Source organism: Bacillus rossius, chromosome 3, assembly GCF_032445375.1.
Source record: "Bacillus rossius redtenbacheri isolate Brsri chromosome 3, Brsri_v3, whole genome shotgun sequence".
NCBI classification, from domain to species: Eukaryota; Metazoa; Arthropoda; class Insecta; order Phasmatodea; family Bacillidae; genus Bacillus; species Bacillus rossius.
The window spans coordinates 123,715,870-123,734,805 of record NC_086332.1 but is presented as its reverse complement, the minus strand read 5'-3'; the positions used below and the strand labels follow the sequence as shown (position 1 = coordinate 123,734,805).

The 18,936-nt window shown below is 38.9% G+C and overlaps 2 protein-coding genes across 4 annotated transcripts in view; both read left to right on the top strand.

The window, feature by feature from the left end:
* LOC134531219 (uncharacterized) overlaps nt 1-4,357 on the top strand; it is a 50,985-nt gene extending 46,628 nt beyond the window's left edge. The window contains exons 2-3 of one of the 3 annotated variants that reach the window (XM_063366884.1): nt 3,041-3,240; nt 4,245-4,357. The gene's annotated coding sequence lies outside the window, so the exon portion shown is untranslated. Of the gene's footprint in view, nt 1-3,040 lie in introns of all 3 variants that reach the window. The other 2 variants (XM_063366885.1, XM_063366883.1) reach the window with 2 other exon arrangements.
* Nucleotides 4,358-4,491: 134 nt separating this feature from the next.
* Nucleotides 4,492-18,936, top strand: part of LOC134531220 (high mobility group protein DSP1) — a 35,315-nt gene continuing 20,870 nt past the window's right edge. Inside the window, exons 1-3 of the mRNA XM_063366886.1 lie at nt 4,492-4,952; nt 5,595-5,765; nt 17,550-17,710. Coding sequence (XP_063222956.1) covers nt 4,644-4,952; nt 5,595-5,765; nt 17,550-17,710 — 641 coding nt within the window. The 5' untranslated portion in view covers nt 4,492-4,643. The remainder of the gene's footprint in view (nt 4,953-5,594; nt 5,766-17,549; nt 17,711-18,936) is intronic.

The window sequence follows — 18,936 nt, the reverse complement described above, 5'->3', positions numbered from 1 at the left end:
TTGCCCAAGAGGGTACGAAGCCTGTTACTTATCCCCTTTTTCACGCACGAAAACTGTCAGTTTGTGATGTAACTCCAAAAGTTCAGTGCCATAGAATAACAGACAAGGGTGCTAGACTTAACCCATTTGGACCATTTTGTAGAGCTTGTTCTTCTTTGTTTCATACCATAAACAAACCATATTTGCCAATATTTGACTTATCCCCTTATTCCCGTGCACCTGCAATTTTGCATAGATAAAATTTAAAATTAAGACATTATATTTCCTTTAACTAAATTGCTTTAACATTTAATATAATTTTCTGTTATTAAATGGCTTCACAGTGTCTATAAGTACATGCCAAACATCTGAAACAAAACATAACTGGGTGATTAATAGAACTATACAAATAAAATAGTGTGGTGGGAAATGGTTTAAATCTTCTAATACTTAAAAAATCAATGTGGGTTTGTTCATATGTTATGCGCTTGTGCATCGTTCATCAGATTGAGTTGAAACTTTGCACACTTGTCCTTCGAAACTAGGGGATTGTCATTGTAGGTGAGACTGCGATAAAACACGACCTTAATACATATTTAATTATTCTTGGTGAAATCTTGCCATTCCATCATCTTAGTACTGACACCACGAAAGAATGTGGGCTATTAAATGTAGTTCACTCTGCATGATCGGCATGCGTCGAGAGCATGTGTGTTGCATGTAATCGGCGAGTTATCGTTATTGGACTATGCAAGTGCACTCTATACAGTAATCAACTAAACCATATATGAATGTGCTACAGATAAACACTTTAAAATTGAAAACATCTTTGAAATAAACTTTACACATCACCAACTTGGTATTTCTGTTAGTTAAATAAGTCACCAGTTAAATCCTAACAAATAATGGTTTTCAACTTTAAAATACATTGTTTTATGCAGGAAAGGTTTATTGGTGGGAACAAAACATTTTACTATATTGGATGGGAAATCATAATAGTAACTACCGTACTTTCTAGGTGAGATTTTGATAAAACCAACCCTTAAAGCAGAATTTGTTTATTCTTTATAAAATTTTGTCATTGCATTGATAACTCATCGTTCATCCAATCTCTATTAAATGGACACTTGACCTTTGAAACTATGGAGGTATTAGTCTATGGAATGGTTGTCTGTTCTGAAGTACCTGATATAGTAGCAGTATAAAGGTTAATATACTATAAATTTGTTTGATACTTTGAAAAGAACTTTCTAGGATGAATTGTAAAAATGCCATGTAGTGAATATTGCTAAAGAAACATAATACCAACATCTGCAAGAAATTGGGGTTAAACTTCATTATAAACAAAAATTGCTTTGCTATGCAGAAGAAGAAAAAGGGGGTTAGAGTATTGACTTCAAGTATTAAAGTGGAAATGATTGTTTACACCAATTCCCTTACTACTTACCTCTGATTTTAAAACACGAGGAAGGTCACTGTTCTGATGAGATTTCGACAATACCAACCCTTAAAGCAAAAATTAAGGTGGTGCTCGAGTACTATCGAATAGTTACGAGTAAGTACTTTATGTCAGTTCCTCTTTTCTATGGTCCGATTAATAATGGTGATGTGCGAGTTTAGAGAGAGATAAGAATTATAGATATAAAGAAAGAGAAAAAGGCAAAAAGTGGTGGAGTGAGAAAGAGGGATAGCAATAATGATATATACAGATATAGAGAATTATACACTAATAGTAACAATAAATGTTTTTAATTATATGAGCCAGTATTCAATATCAATCACTATATTTCTAAACGCGACTCATGAGTAGTTCTGCCCCCACCACTAGAATTCGCTAGTCGAACATCTATGTCAACTATTGAATCATTTGATTTTTAGAGTGAAAGGTTAAGCTATGTAATGAAATGTCTAATAAAAACGAAGGAAAAACTAAGCCCTTGATTAAGCTTGATTTTTGACAATTTTATTAAAATACTGCCTGCCTGTTTAAAATTCATAAAAAAAAGTTTAAAGTATATAGTTTTTGCATATGTTAGATGACCATAAATTATGAAGTATTAAAGGGTGGTTGTACTATTATAAATTGTTTTATTACCTATGTGAATTCATGGAAATTCATTTCTTAACAAACATAATTATTTTAATATTGCTTTAAGTAAAAACAGATGATAAGGCTTATCTAATATGATGCTTAAAGCACAATTTGTATAATCTAGTAAATCGTAATTTAAAAAAGTATAAAAAAAATTCCACTAACGAATTTTGAACTACTTTCCTTGAGCTTATTAACCGTACACTATAACCACTATGCTAGGAAGCCTGATAAAAGATTGTAAGGATATGTATAATAATTGTAATACCAGTATCCTTAGAATTTTTTAAGTTTGAAACTTGTTAAAATTCTTTACTATGACTTTTAGTTTACCAAATATATTGCAGAGTGTATTTTGCTATCATAAAATTTCATTTGGCGCACCAATTTTTTATGGAAGTGACTATATTTGGGATTATGTTCATACACCATGGTTTTGCCATCTTCCTTTCATTGCATCGTGCTTGTGAATCATCAAAATTCACAAAAAAAAATTCATAATGCATCTAAATAAGTATAACTTCAAAAATATTGATTGCAGGCCTCAAAGTAGGTCATTTTTTCATTGAAAGCCACTTAAGTTTTTAGGTCACTTTCCATTGTTTAATTTAAATTGAAGTCACAGTAAGTCTTTGTCACTTTTCGCCAGTTGTGAAATGCTGTATGTACCGCATTAAAGTAAGATTAACTTTTTTTTGTTTATTTTAATACCTTGGATAAGTCATCCATTTGGCAACATGGCATGCAGAGACCATAATCACATTATTACTAATCTATATAACTGACGTAATTTCTTATCTAATGGTGGTTTTTTGTAATTGCTGTTATATTATAGAACGTGAACTTGTTATAAACCTGATTGTTCGTTTAGAGAGTTTGTAATTATTGTAATGATGTTCATGAATATACTTGATACACACTTGCTTCATTTTAATAATTGCTTGGTTTCATGATACTCATTTCACTCAGGTGTAATTGGCCAGTTGAAAAAAATTGGAGGCTGAAGAAGAATGAGCTTTAGAGGAAATGAAGACAAAAGATTTAGAGGAAACGAAGAGGAGAAACTTGATGAAAGAAAAAAAAATTGCAACTGTTGAAGGAAGCATAAATGTTTTAGAAAAAGACAAGAAAGACTGTGCATTACAGACCAATTGTTTGAAGAGTCAAATGTAAGATTATAAATAGCCTGTTCCACATAACATGGAAGAGAGAGAAGTATCACAAGCTATGCTTGAGGCTGTGCATGTTATAATAAATTAAGTTGTAAATTAACATGCTGTAGACATTGTTCAGCTCTCCACTGAAAAATGAAAAACAAATATATTAGATTTTTTTGCTGAATGAATTAAGATTGTTTGGATTTAAAAAAAATTGCAATATGGTAACTAGTACTTGTGTTGTGTTCTAATTATTTATCGATCTGGGGTTTGAGAGGAAAAGTCAGTGTTTAAAGAAACTGGGGAATTAATAGAATAGTACTTTGAAATGTCATTACAGTTGAAAGTTCTTATGACTATAAAATATACCATTTTATTCATAAATATTTTATTCTTCAAATAAAACTACTGAGATTATTTTTTTTATATTTAATAAATTTATGACTAATGTTTTTTCTTGTTTCTGTTAACATAACTTTGATGGTCCTGCAAAACAATATAATGACTTTAAAATTTTCTTAGCAAAGAAATAGAGAATGAACTTGAGTACACAATTTGTATTGTTCTTTATTTCACTGTTTGCTTTTGTCTCCAATCATCTCGTACTACATACATGTGTATAGACCCTCACCATCTTGGCAACTGCCAGGTTATCCAACCATTACATCATTACATACTTACTACACAATTCAATATCAAAATCAAATGTTAGGCTTTACTGTTACCAACTTTTGCCGGGGCTTGTTTATTCATAAATTCTTACTATACGCATATTTATTATTGTTATATTATATGATCAAATTTGTAAAAATATATTTTTTAGAATTTTTTGCCAATGTTTTATATTCCTATTTTTTTAAGACATTTTAAATCACACCTAATGGTCATTTGTGAGAAGAATTCACATAATCGTGTCCTCTGCTTTTTGGAGTACATTGCTAGCTGTGGCTGAAAATAAAACGATCTGTATGTCAAGATTTGGCCATCTGTTTTGTCTGTTTGAATCCGTATGACAGCGCATCAAGTCAAACTAATAACATGCTTGAAACTGGTTTACTCTCAAGACTCCTGGATTAGAATCTGCCGTGCTGGAATGATTGTTCCGCTCAGTTGTTAAGATGACCATCTGAACGGCAAGTTCGGTAATAACGCGCGCATAATGCCGTGTGTTGACGGGGCTCGAGGCTCGGCACGGCTCGGCACGGCCCGGCCGCCTCAGGCCTGGGAATGCGGTCCGCCGTCTTATTGACCGAGGCCGCGGCCCGGCCCGGCGCGGCGCGGCACGGCCCGGCCTGCCGGCTCGCCTTCTCCTCGGCTCGCCTGGAGGGGCTGGAGGGGTGCTGGAGGGGACTGGAGCGCCGCGAGGGGCCACAAGGAGCCAGCTTGTCACGGCCAAGGAACACAGCGAGGAAGCCATGTCTGAGCAGCAGCGTGGCGGGCCGTGGGGTGGGCGAGAAGATGCCGTTTGGTGGCCGGTCGACTACCAGCAGACTCTGCAGTCTTACCAGCAGCAGCTGCAGCAACAACAGCAGCAGCAACAGTCGGCGCAGCAGATGTTCTCGTACAAGATGGCGGGTGGTGGCGGCTTGCAGTCGGCCGCCTCCAGCGCCGCCTCCCCCGCCGCCTGCATGCGGGGCGCCGCCCCCTACGATTACCAGGCGGGCGGCGCGCACTGGTGGTACCCGGGCGCGCCCATACAGAACCTGCAGGCCAACGCCATGGTGGTACGTCGCCTCGACGTCTACTTACCAACACATTACACAGCTTCTATTGTCACCATTTGAAAATTTGGCAATTTTCCTATGTAGGGACATTTAGTGTCATGACTTATTACATTTGAAAAATTAGCTTATATTTATAACATAATTTTACTCACCTAATTTTATATTAGCATAGTGGTTCAACATTTTTCTACATATTCTATTATCTATGTTTCTTATTCTGCTGTTATTCTACATGCAATTTAAAATGTATTGGGAGAATAGCATTCAAGAACAAGATCAGAAACCAATTGTTTTAAGATGAAAGCACATATTGATGCACCTATGCATGAGTTTTGTTTTAATACGGATTATAATATACTGCATTGAATCTTGCTGTGGTGGTTAGTAAAATTAATATGTGTAAAACAGAGGGGCAGTGTGGGTGTCTGCCCGGTCACCTCGACTAGCCGTGTTCTGGAGCCACTGCAGCGCTGCATCCAAGACTAGACCAGGTCTTTAACCATGTACTTGCGACAAGGAGTCTACTAATTGACAACATATTCCAGTTGTTTGCAGGCTGTGGTGCAGGCAGAGCTGATGTGTAGCAGTATGGTACTAGTCAGTTGCGTGGACATGTCTGATGTAGTGATTTGTGCTCGGCAGGTACAGAACAGAGGTAGAATGCCACGACCAAAGGCCGATGCTAAGCCCAGGGGGCGAATGACGGCATACGCTTTCTTCGTACAAACTTGCCGCGAAGAGCATAAGAAGAAGCATCCCGATGAGAATGTGATATTCGCAGAGTTCTCTAAGAAGTGTGCCGAGAGATGGAAGGTGAGTTGTCGCGTGGTTGAAGTACTTTTTTTTTCTTCATATTTGACTTCAAAGTTTGTCTCTTATACAATCTTATAATATGCTGAAGTTGGAAGTTTGGCTTATACGCTGTAGTTGTCTCGACTATTTACAACTAAACAGGAAATTTAAAGTTTTATTCTTAAATAAAATGTTTGTGTGCCATGATAGTATTGGTTCTTAGAGAACTCATTACGAACACAGTGCTGACTGCCTACCTTTTGAGTCATGGCACACACACTTTTGTCTTGATTATTTCGGTGGACATCCAGTGTGCGTATTGTGTAGAGTAGCCTGAAAAATGAAGTTTAAGTAAATATTCAGTCGGTACTGATAATTGACATGGTTGCATTTTAAATCTTTCCTACCATAGGAACTGAAACCATATATGTATATTTTAAAATTTTCATATTTATTTTGACTTTCCACTGCTGCATTGCAGTGTATGGTAGGTTTAAAGAGATTTTAATTTGTGTAATATGTATATGGGGTCGACATATATGCCATTTAACTAAAACATTAGAAACTACAGGCATGTGTGTTTTGATGTTTCCGTTATCGTTTGACGCTTAGAGATTCAATAGTTTTTTCGGCTGTGTCTTATTGTAGTATATATAGGTGCCGTGTTTACTCAAAGCTTAGTTTTTTTTTCTCCGTGATAAGGATACTGAGCTATAAAACATTAAAAAAAATATGTGTTCAAAAAACAAATGACATTTAAACTTCCCAGTTGAGCATATTTATATCCTAAATGGCCAAAGTTTTGTAGTCACAGCATAACTCGACTATGACAATACAAAGTTGTGTGCATGGACTGTCCCGTCGTGTGTGTTGCGTACAGTTGTGCCTCGGAGTAGGCAGGTGCAGGTGTCTAGAACGTCCTGTTTGTAGTGTTCGGGCTGCTCACGTTTTATCCGGCCGCAGCATCACAGTGTTGGTGGGGGGTGAAGGCAAACAGGTTTCGGGCGGTGTTGCCAAGTCGCCCGGCGACCACCTGCCGGCCGGCTCCAGGAAAATGCGCGTGTGGCTGTCAAGTACTGATCATTGTCTTACTATATTCTGCCTCTGTTTGTCTTTAGAATGTCGTTACAATGTCGCGAGCAGACAATGAGATTGACATAACAGGCGAGGCTGTGCAGAATTGTGAAATTGCTTGATAGCTTGGCACGTAGGATCAATTACAGCAAGGTGGTTACCGATTAGCGTACAGCATATAATGCTACCGTGAGCCTCGGGTGTTGCATAGTGGTGTGCCGAGATACAGTTCTGTGTGGACATCTCCTCTCCTTCATTACAATAATTATTGCTGGAATCCCTCCCCCTTCCTTCAGTAACCCCTCGCCCACAGCCTCGCTCAAAAATCGATGCGGGCCGGGCTCGGCTCTTGTGACAACTGGTTGAAATAAATTGCTCCGGCTTTTGAACAACACGTCGATAATACAGGGAAACGAAAACGCGCATGGTTGTTTCTGGGACGGGGGGGGGGGAACCCCTCCATTACTGCCGCCCCTTGTATTCCCTCCCTCCCTCCCTCCCTACATCCCCGCTCGCTCCTTTTCTTCTCCTCCCCGCTGTTATTAAATAATAGATTAGCCAGCAGGAATCCGTAATAAACGCTTCCCCAGCCATGCAGATCTGTGCGTTCCTTGCCTCGTTCGATACCGCGAGTCCGCCATGCCACCAGCAACGCCCTGCCTCGTTGCCCGTACCCTGGGTCTGATAGCATGAGATTATATAGCACCTTGTTGAGTATTGTATGTGCTGGCAGTAAGTTAACAGTAAGTCAGCATCCAACCGCCGGGTAGCGAGTCACCTGCAGCGCCCTGCCTTATTGCACATACCCTAGCTCTTACAGAATGTCACTTAGCAGCTTGTCGAGTAGCCTTTGCTGGCAGTTAAATACAGCGAGTCAGCATCCGACGGCCCGGGTAACAAGCCACTGCAATGAGTGCCCTATCGCATTGTCCATACCCTATGTCTTATAGCATATCGCTATATAGCAGCTTGTTGATTAGTATTTGTGCCGACAGTTAAATACTGCGAATCAGCATCCAACCGCCCGGGTAACGAGCTACCTGCAGCGCCCTGCGTTGTTGGCCATGCCCTTTTATTTTGTTACGATTTATAATGTAGGAAGAACTGGTTTTGTGAGTGATAGTACAATGAAGTTTTATTACAGTTTTTATATTACTAATATTTACATTAATAATAAATATCTGTGCTTAAAAATGTCCGATCACAAATAGCTGGCACTCTGTCAAGTTCAGCAGTTTGCACTCCTCGCCGGAGCTAGGCTCAACAGTGATTCGCCCCTTACCTCACGCCTGTTCCCACACAGCCTCGTGCCACTCAAACGCCGCACACTCACGATCCAGTCGCTCTCCGCGTCGCGTCACGTCACTATTCTTTGGGGGGGGGGGGGGTGGTTCTCTCTCACCGTATTCGCCGATGTCGCATTTCCCTTCGCTCGGAATCCGTTCGGAAATCTCGCGGTGCGGCGTCCATTCTCGCCACTCAGCATCGCCGTCAGCAGAAAACCCAAGGCCGCTCTGCAATAGATAACGTCGCCGTGCCAGGACGATGCGGTGGGGAGGGGGGTAGCGACGACCCTTGTAATCCGGCTAGTCACGCTTGGCATGCCTTAAGTCAGCATACGGCGCGTGACAAGAGTGATCGTGCAGGGCCGCCGGCCTGGTGCATGTCGCGGTCCTGTGTTGATAACATAACTCACTGCCCCTCCTCTCCAAACCTGTTCGTCCCAAACAGGTAACGCATCCCATCCAGCATATTCCTTGAACCGGTCCAAATGGACAACTTTCATATGTCCCCTCTTTCCTCTCTGGATATGGTAGACCACATCAATTTAGCCGCTTCAAGACTTCATTGGGCCTTCTCACCCTCCTGGAATCTGGTTGAGTTAGCCCTCAGGTAGTACAGCCTCTTAATTCCATTTGGTGGCTCATTGAAAATTTTTGCTGGCTTCTTCAATTGTACATGCCATTTGCTCCTCTAGACGATTCACGTAATCAGTGCTGCTGGTCAGCTCCCTACGAGGACAACTGAACTTTACATCACAGGTCAGCCTCAACTCTTGTCCAAACACAATACTCTCAGGTATCTGCCCAGTTAAGTCCATGAATGGCTGACCTATATGCCATTGATACCAATCCTGTTGATGCTCGGCCACAACCTTGGTAAGGTGTTCCTTAAGAGTGTTGTTGAAATTCTCCACCATGCCATCGGACGGAGGATGTAGGGCTGTAGTCCTGGTTTTATTTATTCCCAGCAACTGACACACCTGAAATATTGTCTATTCGAGATAGTGGCCATAGTCTGAGTGGAGCTTCATTGGTATCCCAAATCTGCAACTGAAGTTGTTGATTATTGCATCTGCAATGGTGGCTTCTTGGTTAGGAAGTGCATAAGCCTCTGGCCAATTTACTGAAGTAATCCATTGCTACTAGAATATACCTGTTACCATCTTTAGTCTTGGGAAATGGTCCAGCAATGTTGATGACTATCCTCTCAAAGGGGGCCCTACATTGTAGTAACACCTCAACCAATATTTGCTTTGAGGATTCTTGGCTGGAGTTTTGTTCACCCCCAGATGACCACCAGAGGTACCATGATAGATATCTTTCAACACCTTTGCCACTACTCTTTGGAAGGAGTAGTTGCATACTTTTTCATTTAACTCTCTCATGCCCTCATTAGTATCCCATTCACCATCCTTAAGGTATCCCGCTGTCCCCAGTTAGTTTTCACAACCCTTTGATCACAGAATATGTCGTGCCATATTGGGCATCCGGTACCTGTCTAATCAGCTTATAATAGGTGTTAAGTCAGGATCTTGCCACTGTGCTGCTTTCAAGCTGGCATCCCATTTATCTTCCCCGTTAGTTATTGTTGTTCGCCAAAAATCTTCAGTCCCCTCATTTTTCTCTGCCCTACTGCAAATATTGCAGTCTTCCTTTGTAAGGTCTTCGGGAGGGGGCATCGTATTGCTGTGAATTCGCCATTTCCTGTGTTGTATCCTACAATCATATTGCTGTATCTTTTCAATCCACCTGTCCGCTGCGTTCTCTGGATTTTCCAGATGTACTGTAGGGTATCTTTCGTGGATCGCAAAGGAAAAGATGTGCTAAAAGTAGGTATACATAAACAGTGTGTGTGTGTGTCTATCCCGCTCTCTCTCTACACCTATCTTTGAACCCGTCTACATATCTCTAGCTATCTCTATACTTAACTATCTTTATATATCCCTCTTCCTTCCTCTCCCCCTCTCCCTTTCTCACTCTCCCTCCCTCTATCTTCTTCTGTCCCACCCTCCCTCCCGCCATTATTATTCGGACTATAGCAAAGAGGAGATACTATAAAATACTTACAGGTAACTATCCATAAGACTCGTGCACCACCTTAAATTCCTCTTTAAGGGTTGGTGTGTCCTTATCCATCCCTATAGTGAGGCGAACAAAACAAAAGAAATTCAAATTGGTCAAGCCTTTTTGTAGTTTTAGCGAGATGCACAGCAATTGATTTTTATATATAGAGATTATTTAACTATTTTTCTTTCATATTAAAGTTCATAGTTATGCCAGGTTAAATTACTGACATGTAATAGTCTCTCAAGCTTTTATTTTTTCCTCGGTGAAAACCGTATTTAACATGGCTTGTTATATTGGACCTTTACCATTTTTTTTTTGTTAAATTTCACCTTTATATCTTTTACTTCATAAAACTGAGTGGGGGATACCCAAACGGAACATTTATTTTCAGAATTTTTTGAGTGAAACCCTAACTTCTGGTTGAACGTGAAGTGCTGCTTATTTTAATCGTGGAGAGTTTAAATAGACAAATGGCACCAAATTTATTATATTTGTCGTTTAGTTTTTTGTAACCGAGTTGTTTTGATGAACTGGGAATACTCCTATCCTGATATCGAGTTGTCATTGTTTTTTAGATAATATATTGGTCAAACTATTTTTTTCTATTGCTTGAATTCTAATAGAAGTTTGATTTGAGCTTAGTGTTTATCAAGTTATGGTGCCCAGGTTAAACGAATATTACAGTTTCCTTTTTGAGTGATGATAGTAAACCATCTTTACAGTATTGATGACACTGACTTGAAACTTGCATTAATCTAATTTAAAGCTGTAGAATATGTGTGGGGAACTATTTCAAGGAAATAGATGAATTTAGTTCTAAACGAAGTAAGTTCTATAATGAGTAGCATGAGCAACTAGGTTCTTACTTTTTAAAGTGGCAGTTAATTCATCATAATTTTATTAGGGGGCATTCGAGTATTGCGTAACACAATTTTTAAAGATTTTTGACACTCGCTTCCCCCCCCCCCCCCCCCATGTAATGCACCATAACATTTTTCTGTACACACACACACACACACACACTCCTCCTTAAACGTTTTATAACACCAAAGTGACCATTTTTGCCTAAAAGTCTTAATTATGTTGCGCAAAGTACCGGAAAGTCGCTTAAATACCTTTGTTATTGTTTTTATCACATTTGCGGTAATAATAAATAAAACAAGCTATTTCTAACTCGCAATACATGCATATATTGTTTATTTTATTTATTTATATTATTTAAATAAAAAATCACACATATTGTAATAAACATTTTGGTTAAGTTTAAAATATGTTAAAATGGGCTGAAATTTGTCCTAATAAACTTTTACTACTAATCTTATATTTAATTATGCCGTTTTCCTAACTAGGCCCTGTCTTTACATACATTTTTGGCTTTATCCAGCATTGTTCTTTTCGTGTATTCTCCTATTTTACCTTTTTCTACTAATAAACTCTTAAAATAAAATAACTTATTTATCTTAATCTTTGGCTATGCAATTAGAAACAGAAACCTAACTGAAATAAAACATTTTAGTCAAAATAAAATTGTATTCTTAATAAAAAAATTGTATTGGAGTCAGCTCCTCTGTCCACTGGTTTGCCAACCACTCACTCTTTCATTACTGGCATCCGGAGAACAGTCGAAGAGGGTTTTGGAATTGTTAAACCACTTCCATAAACTTTGTCTTTGCCGAGCCAATTGGCATCCTCCGACGATGTTTCACAGCAGCACATAATACAGAGAAGCTCATTTTCCCTTCTGGCAGCGAGTCGCTGTGGCCTTACTGTACTTTCACGACTGTCTTGGGGAGTCTTGCCATGCATGTAATGACTGTGCATTTGCACACTCTTGTGGGATGTGAAATAGATCCCACAGGTTGCACATATTCTGTTCTTGAGGGCGAATTGTACTGATCGACAAAAGAAATATTAAGGCATCTGCTTAAACCCTTCTAGAGGAGGTGACATATCAACGGACAACCTCACAAGAAGTGGTGAAAACTTGCATGGTCTTTTGTTTAGCTGACTATGTACCACTAGCTTGCTTGGGGTTTGAAGGATTGGGCAGGGTGGCGGCAGAAAAGTATTCGGAAAGATTGATTTCAATGCACTCCTTGAGCAGGAACAGCAGGATTTGTCTGCGCATTTAATCACTTGCAAGAAATATTGCGATTCACAGACATGAGCGCTATACCACGCTAGATTGGGTTTTGCTGGATCCTGCAAGATATCTTCCGGCTTTGTTATATTCTGCCGAAACATCGTAGTTGTCTATTTTCATAGCAAGTGTCCCCCCAGCGTGCTGAAAATTATGTTTTTCTAAATCATCATAAGTAGTAATTCCTTTGTTGTCGAGATAAGAACCAAAATGTTCATGCGGCAGGATGATGCTGAGGGGGGGGCCATGCTCTGCTCAACTTGGTTTATGCACTCCGCGCATTAGTTGCTATGAACAGGGCATCTAGGTTGTATTTTTTTAAGTGTTAAATGGCAAAGTTCTTGACTTTCCGATAACGCGGACTTTCTTCCTGCCCACCATCTAAAAGGATGATCACTGGCTTCACGGTGTTAGATTTTGTCATCATTAAGGATTTGAATGCAGGTACTGATAAAAGTGATTCAAAATCATAAGCATGGGTGTTCGCTGTGGAGGATGCGTGTTTCCCACTCCTTATGGATATGTGTGTACACCTGCTGTAACCAACAGCTTCTTCCTTACCGAAACCGTCAGGATCCACGTTGACGCCGGCGTATACAGAAATAAGTTTGTGCCGCTCTGCCACGACCCAGTCATGGTCAGGTAAAAGTACTCTCAGGGTGTCTACTGACCCTTGAAAACCTGGAAAAATCAGGGCATATTGTAATCAGGGAATTTTTTCAAAAATCAGGGAATTTTTGTTTGGTAGGTTGTAGTTGGCAATTTTTTTTTGTTTATTGATCAGGTTGCATTAACGTAGCATCAAGTGTGTCCCCTCCCATTTTTATTTTTGAATGGCAAATAATAAACAGTTCCCACGTACATTTTCGGATTCGAAAGTGGCGTCAAATCACGTGATACAAACTGGTTCAGTCTGGTCTGTTATCCTGCTGACGTACGTGCTGTGGCATATGCTTCCCACGTTCAGATTATACGGACAGATGCATTTAATTTTAAGTATCTATGGATGCTCCCATTGTAAACTGGGCATTTTTGTTAGCTTTGAAAATACGTATCACAGACACTTTTGGTGAAGATTCGCCATAATTGCTAGAAATTGGTAGCTGTGGGTTCATACGGTCCATGGTGCTTTCAAAACTGGAATTTCTGCTACACAATGGGACGTTGTTAGTTTTTTTGAGGCACAGTTACTTTTTGTTTAAGCATGTACCTGCATGGAGGGCAGATTACATTAGAATAACTGGATCAGAGCTTTTTCCCAAGAAATTTTGTGCAATCAGATGGAATACTGCAGTTGCTGAGCGTGCCATGAAAACGTTACCCCACCCAAATAAATTTGTTAGTGAAGTTTCTATTTCATCTGTCTCTTTCAATGTAGTGAAAAGTGCTCTTGAAGATAGTCTTCTAGAAGTAAAATTGACATTCTTCCACTCTTTAGCATCAGAGCTGGAATTGTTTCTTATAATGTTCCAAAGTGAAGCACCCATGGCACTTTTTCTCTATGATTCACTGTTAGACATTTTGTTAACTTTGGCAGGAAAGTTTGTGAAACCAGAGGTACTGAAGAGCTTTAGGGACAAACACAATGTATCTCGATTGGATGTAGATAACCAGGAAAATCTATTGACTGCTAACAATATCAAGTTGGGTTATGCAGTACGCCATGCCATCAAGAAAGAGAAAGTACCAGAAAAGTCTGTCCTGTTACTGAAAAATGATGTTAGGACTTGTCCAAAGGTTATGGTAAAAAAAACTTAAAGACAAAATTCCCCTGAAGTACAAACATACCATGGGAATTTCCTGCTTATGTCCGTCTGTGGCTTTAAATTCGGGTGTGAGGAAACAGCGTGTGAAGTACAGTTTATAATGTTGTCTTCGAAACAGGTGGCTATCAGGACAAGAAGCTGATAACATTGAGTGATCATATCAGTTGGTTTGTTCCTCGCAAGATTCTGAAGCACTGTGGATGCTCATTCTTAAGGCACATACAGTAGCTGCTAAAACAGGCCTTCTAAAGTTTGTGAGGATGATGTTGGTACTTTCAATGGAAATGCATCATTGGAAAGAGGATTTTCAGTGAATTATAATCTGCTGATTGAAAACTTGCAGGAAGAAACACTGATTGCACAAAGACAAGTGTACGACTTTGTTCAACGTTCTGGAGGTGTAGAGCATGTTGATATCAACAAGTCCATGTTACAGTATGTAAGAAATGCTAGTTGTAGGCGTAAGGAAGCCCTGCAAACAAAACTAAAAAAAAAAAGGAAGCTGCAGACAAGAAGAAGGCAGAAAAAAGAAGAGTTGAAGAGGAGATCAAGGCATTGCAGTTTAAGAAGGCTCGAGTGTTGGATTTGGCTCGTTCTGAAGCAAGTGCAATAGACGCAAAAGTTGAGTCACTGCGAAATTGACGGGAGTTTTTTGCAAAAGTAATTGTGTGAAATATTTGTAGCAGCATGTTTTATTTGCCATCAATTGAGTCACTTTGGCCACGTCTGGAAGTAGGTAATTTTTTTACTAATTTAAGTAAGTTGAAATACTTTGAAACCCGTCAATGTATTGTTATGCAGTTTTTTCAGTTTCGTGGAATGTCGTAATTGTGTTAAAGAAAACCTGGAAAAATCAGGGTATTTCATTTACTAGATTTGGTAGACACCCTGTACTCTGTATTCCACATGCATTAAAAGAGGGCTCTGACTTTTCACTGCGGGTAAACCTATTGATACACGGGCCTTATCATCTTGAGACAACAAATACTTGCTGCGGTCCCATAAGCGACGCGAGAGATTTCAAGGACCTAATTGTAGCAGTGCAGAATTTCCCGTCCTCATGCTTTTTGTGCATCTCGGACTGTGGTTTTGCTAACTTTACTGATACTGTGCGTACATGCCTTCTTCCCTCTTGAGTGTTAGAAACATGTGGGAGTAAATGAAGATATGTGCCGCTTCAATAAATATGGAATCCCATCAACAACCTCTCATGCAGGTTGGACAGAGTGAGACCGCTCCTAATCATCTCTGTTAGGCGGCATTAATCAGCAGCGCTGCAATGCATGGCAATATTAATTATGGTCTTCAGGAGAGCAGGTTGAGAGTCAACCAAAGGGGGCTGCCCAGGGCCAGATCGAGGTTTTACTGCCACAGGATTGTTTTTTTGACATTCAGCTTTCTCGAGTTTTTCTTTGTCTCAAAATTTTTTGACCGCTTGGCACTGTCTTTTTTTGTTCTGAAAACACTTTTCTTCTTTGATTCTTTCTGTAGTTTTATTTTTATATCTTTGTGAACATCATCTTTGGCTATAATAGTGTCCTTTGCTTCAGTAAGAACATTTATTCTCTGTTGAAGTAAGCCAATTTTCTTCATAAGAGTTTCTTGAGCCGGTTTGTTTGGATCATTTTTAGTGATATCGGAAACAATCGAAGTCGTATGTGGTTCCGTAGACGGGATGTCCAAGTTGTCCACAGTTTCCTCATCTGTAATCTCACATGGCTTATCATGGATAGCTCTCATCTTTTGTTTGACGGCAGTGCTCTCTCTTCCTGCAATTCCGACAATTGATTGTAATAAACACGGGGATGAATCTACAGAATCCAAATTCTATAAACTAAGTAAAAATTAATTAAGAATAGGTATTATTGAGACAGGCAATATTGAACATACATATATGTATATAAGCAGGATAGTGTGTTAAACAATAAAGCTTAATTAAAAACGTTTTCAGCGTCTGAAATCTCTAAGTTCATATAAATGTTTGTCCTTAGCAGGAATTGAATCCACAACTCTCTGCTGTTAGCAAGATTGTTAACCTCTTAGGTTAACGTAAACTGTACTGAAAAAGTGTACATACACATCTATTTTTGTTGAAGTGTATGCAAAGTTGGTGGGACATTGGACTTTGCTGACAATAGTGTTGCTGGCATGCTTGATGTTTTAATAGGTAGCTAAAAATACATAATACTATGACAGTTCTTTTTATCAAAAATCTAGGTTTGGTTTGTGTATTACATACCTAACATATATGTAATATTACATGTTAGCAGTAAACTTACCTGTATAAAATAACTAAGCATTGTTTCTTTCTTCTTTGTAGCCTTCGCCTTGAACTCTTGTATAATGTCATTTATATGTTCTATAAACTTTTCTTTGTTTTTTAGTTTTTCTTTAACCGTTTTCCAAATTTTGTTGGCATTTTTTTGGCAAAGTTGCGCCGGCAAGTCAGCATGAGAGCTTTTATAAGCCAACAAAAGTTGATGATGCAAATCTCCCTCTTTTGCAGACATTACAGTTAAACTCACTTTAACAATGCAAATCTCCCTCTTTTGCAGACATTACAGTATAAACTCACTTTAACAACACTGACTACAGCAGTGTGCTTCTGTGTACACACTAACAACTACTGACAATGAAAACAAAATAAAAATGATGTACAATACAGTCGAGGGATTCCCCATAAAACATTAAAAAAAATGGGTGGCGAACTTGGAAAATATTAACTGTCCAGTTTTTATTTTAATAAAAAAAACAATGTTGCATAACACATTGTTCAAACCCCCGTTCCCGCCCATGTAACGCATCATAACATTTTACAAGACCCCCCTCCCCCAAAATTGCATTACATAATACTTGAATGCCCCTTTAGCTAATAATGATTTTGATCTCTAGGTTGGCAGAAGACTGCAGTATAAATCTCCATGTGTGTATGTGTTTGCATGTGTGCACACGCATGTACTTTTCCTGTAGAACAGTACTTTTGTTATATGACCAGAAAAGATTTATATTATTAACATTCTCTAAATAATAATTCTTAATAAATAAGAAAATATCTCTAGTAATGTTTTTCAACCACTGACATAGGTTAAATTTATTAGAGGGAAAAAAATATAATTCATTTTCAGTTGTGCTTTCAATTTTAAAACTATCTAAAAATAATTTAATTAGCAAAAAAAAAATATTTTTAAGGTTTAACTATGCCATAAAGCTTGGTTTTGCTGTTTAACAAAACTCTTAAGTAATCAGTTTTTAAACATAAATTAATCATTAAAACCGCACAACATTTTACTATTTAATGTGTGCGATGTGTTAGTTTGCACTGTCGCATTGTACATAAATTAATCATTAAAACCGCACAACATTTTACTATTTAATGTGTGCGATGTGTTAGTTTGCACTGTCGCATTGTAGCTGTAATGTGTAGAGTGCCTGTCTAGTGCAGCCAGGAGCAGTGCAGTGCTGGTTTGTTGTGCAGACCATGCTGGACAAGGAGAAGAAGCGCTTCCACGAGATGGCAGAGAAGGACAAGAAGCGCTACGACACAGAGATGGAAGGCTATGTGCCTCCCAAAGGAGAGAAGACCCGAGGCAAGAAGAGGAAACATCTTAAGGACCCAAATGCTCCCAAGAGATCTTTGTGAGTAGCTCCTTCATTTCCTACACTGACTATATGTTTGAATTGAAAGTCAATACCGATGATTATAATGTTTGAGTTATCAAACCACACTTTTGGTATAATACTATCATACACTTGCATTAGTATGAGAGTTTTTTTTTTTTTTTTTTTTTTAACTCTGTATTCATATGAGAGCTAAATTCTTGCATGATAGTGTCGGTAAGCTCTGGATGTGTATGTGTGAATGAATTGTGATATGGCTATTCACCAAGGTAAACAATGTGCATGGAGCAGTGGCCAAATGCATTAGTAACCCATTAGTTTGTGGTAAAGTCCGCCACTTTACCCACTTGAATTAGACCCTGGTGTGAATCTAACCCATTGACATATGTGATCCTTGCACTTTAGAGTATGAACAACACTCAATAGCTGGTTGTTTGGAAACTAATGTAAACAGCAGCCAATTGTGTGTGAGCAGTTACAATATGATGTGTGTGAAATTAATTTTTATATCTGCACAGATCATGTAAACACAGGCTGTCCTTAACCACACATATGAAGATCATAAAATCCTTGGAAGTTTTGTTTTTTGATGTGTGCAGTGTCATCACCATATGTAAAACTGTCTGTTTTCTTGTGCTCGGTTTTCTTACCGGTCAGTGACGAAAAAGTCAAACTGGTTTTAGTCCATGCTTATCCCTCTGCTAGAATTTGTTTAAGAGCGTGCATCAGATGGAGTTAGATTTTCTAATACAGTCATCCAGGATTCGGAAGATTACTACTATAATTTTACACGTTTAGCATTTCTGTTGACGCATTAAAAGAATTTAAATGTTGGTGAACATTTTAAATTCATAACATTTTGAAAATATCAATTGAAAGTTGCTTTAAAAGCATACTGTAATTGCCATTTTTAGCCATTTTCAAACGGCATTGTAGCCAAGAAATATAGACAAATCTCCATTCTGTTTTAATAGGCAAAAATTGTAGTTCCTCGCCAGTTACTTTGTCGCTTTGTCCCCCATTGTCACCCATTGTCACCGCGACAAATTTCGAGTAATCTTCCTAAACCGAAGGCACTGCACGCGTTTATAGCATACTGCTGGGCGCGCCGGACTGCCGTGCCTATGTGAGAATGGAACAAAAGATACTCGCGGTTCCTATCTTGGAATGCGAAGAAGCGTCAAAGAGGAGACGAACAAAGATTGCTTCCTGACCTGGCGCGCCGCGGCATTGCTGCGTAAGCT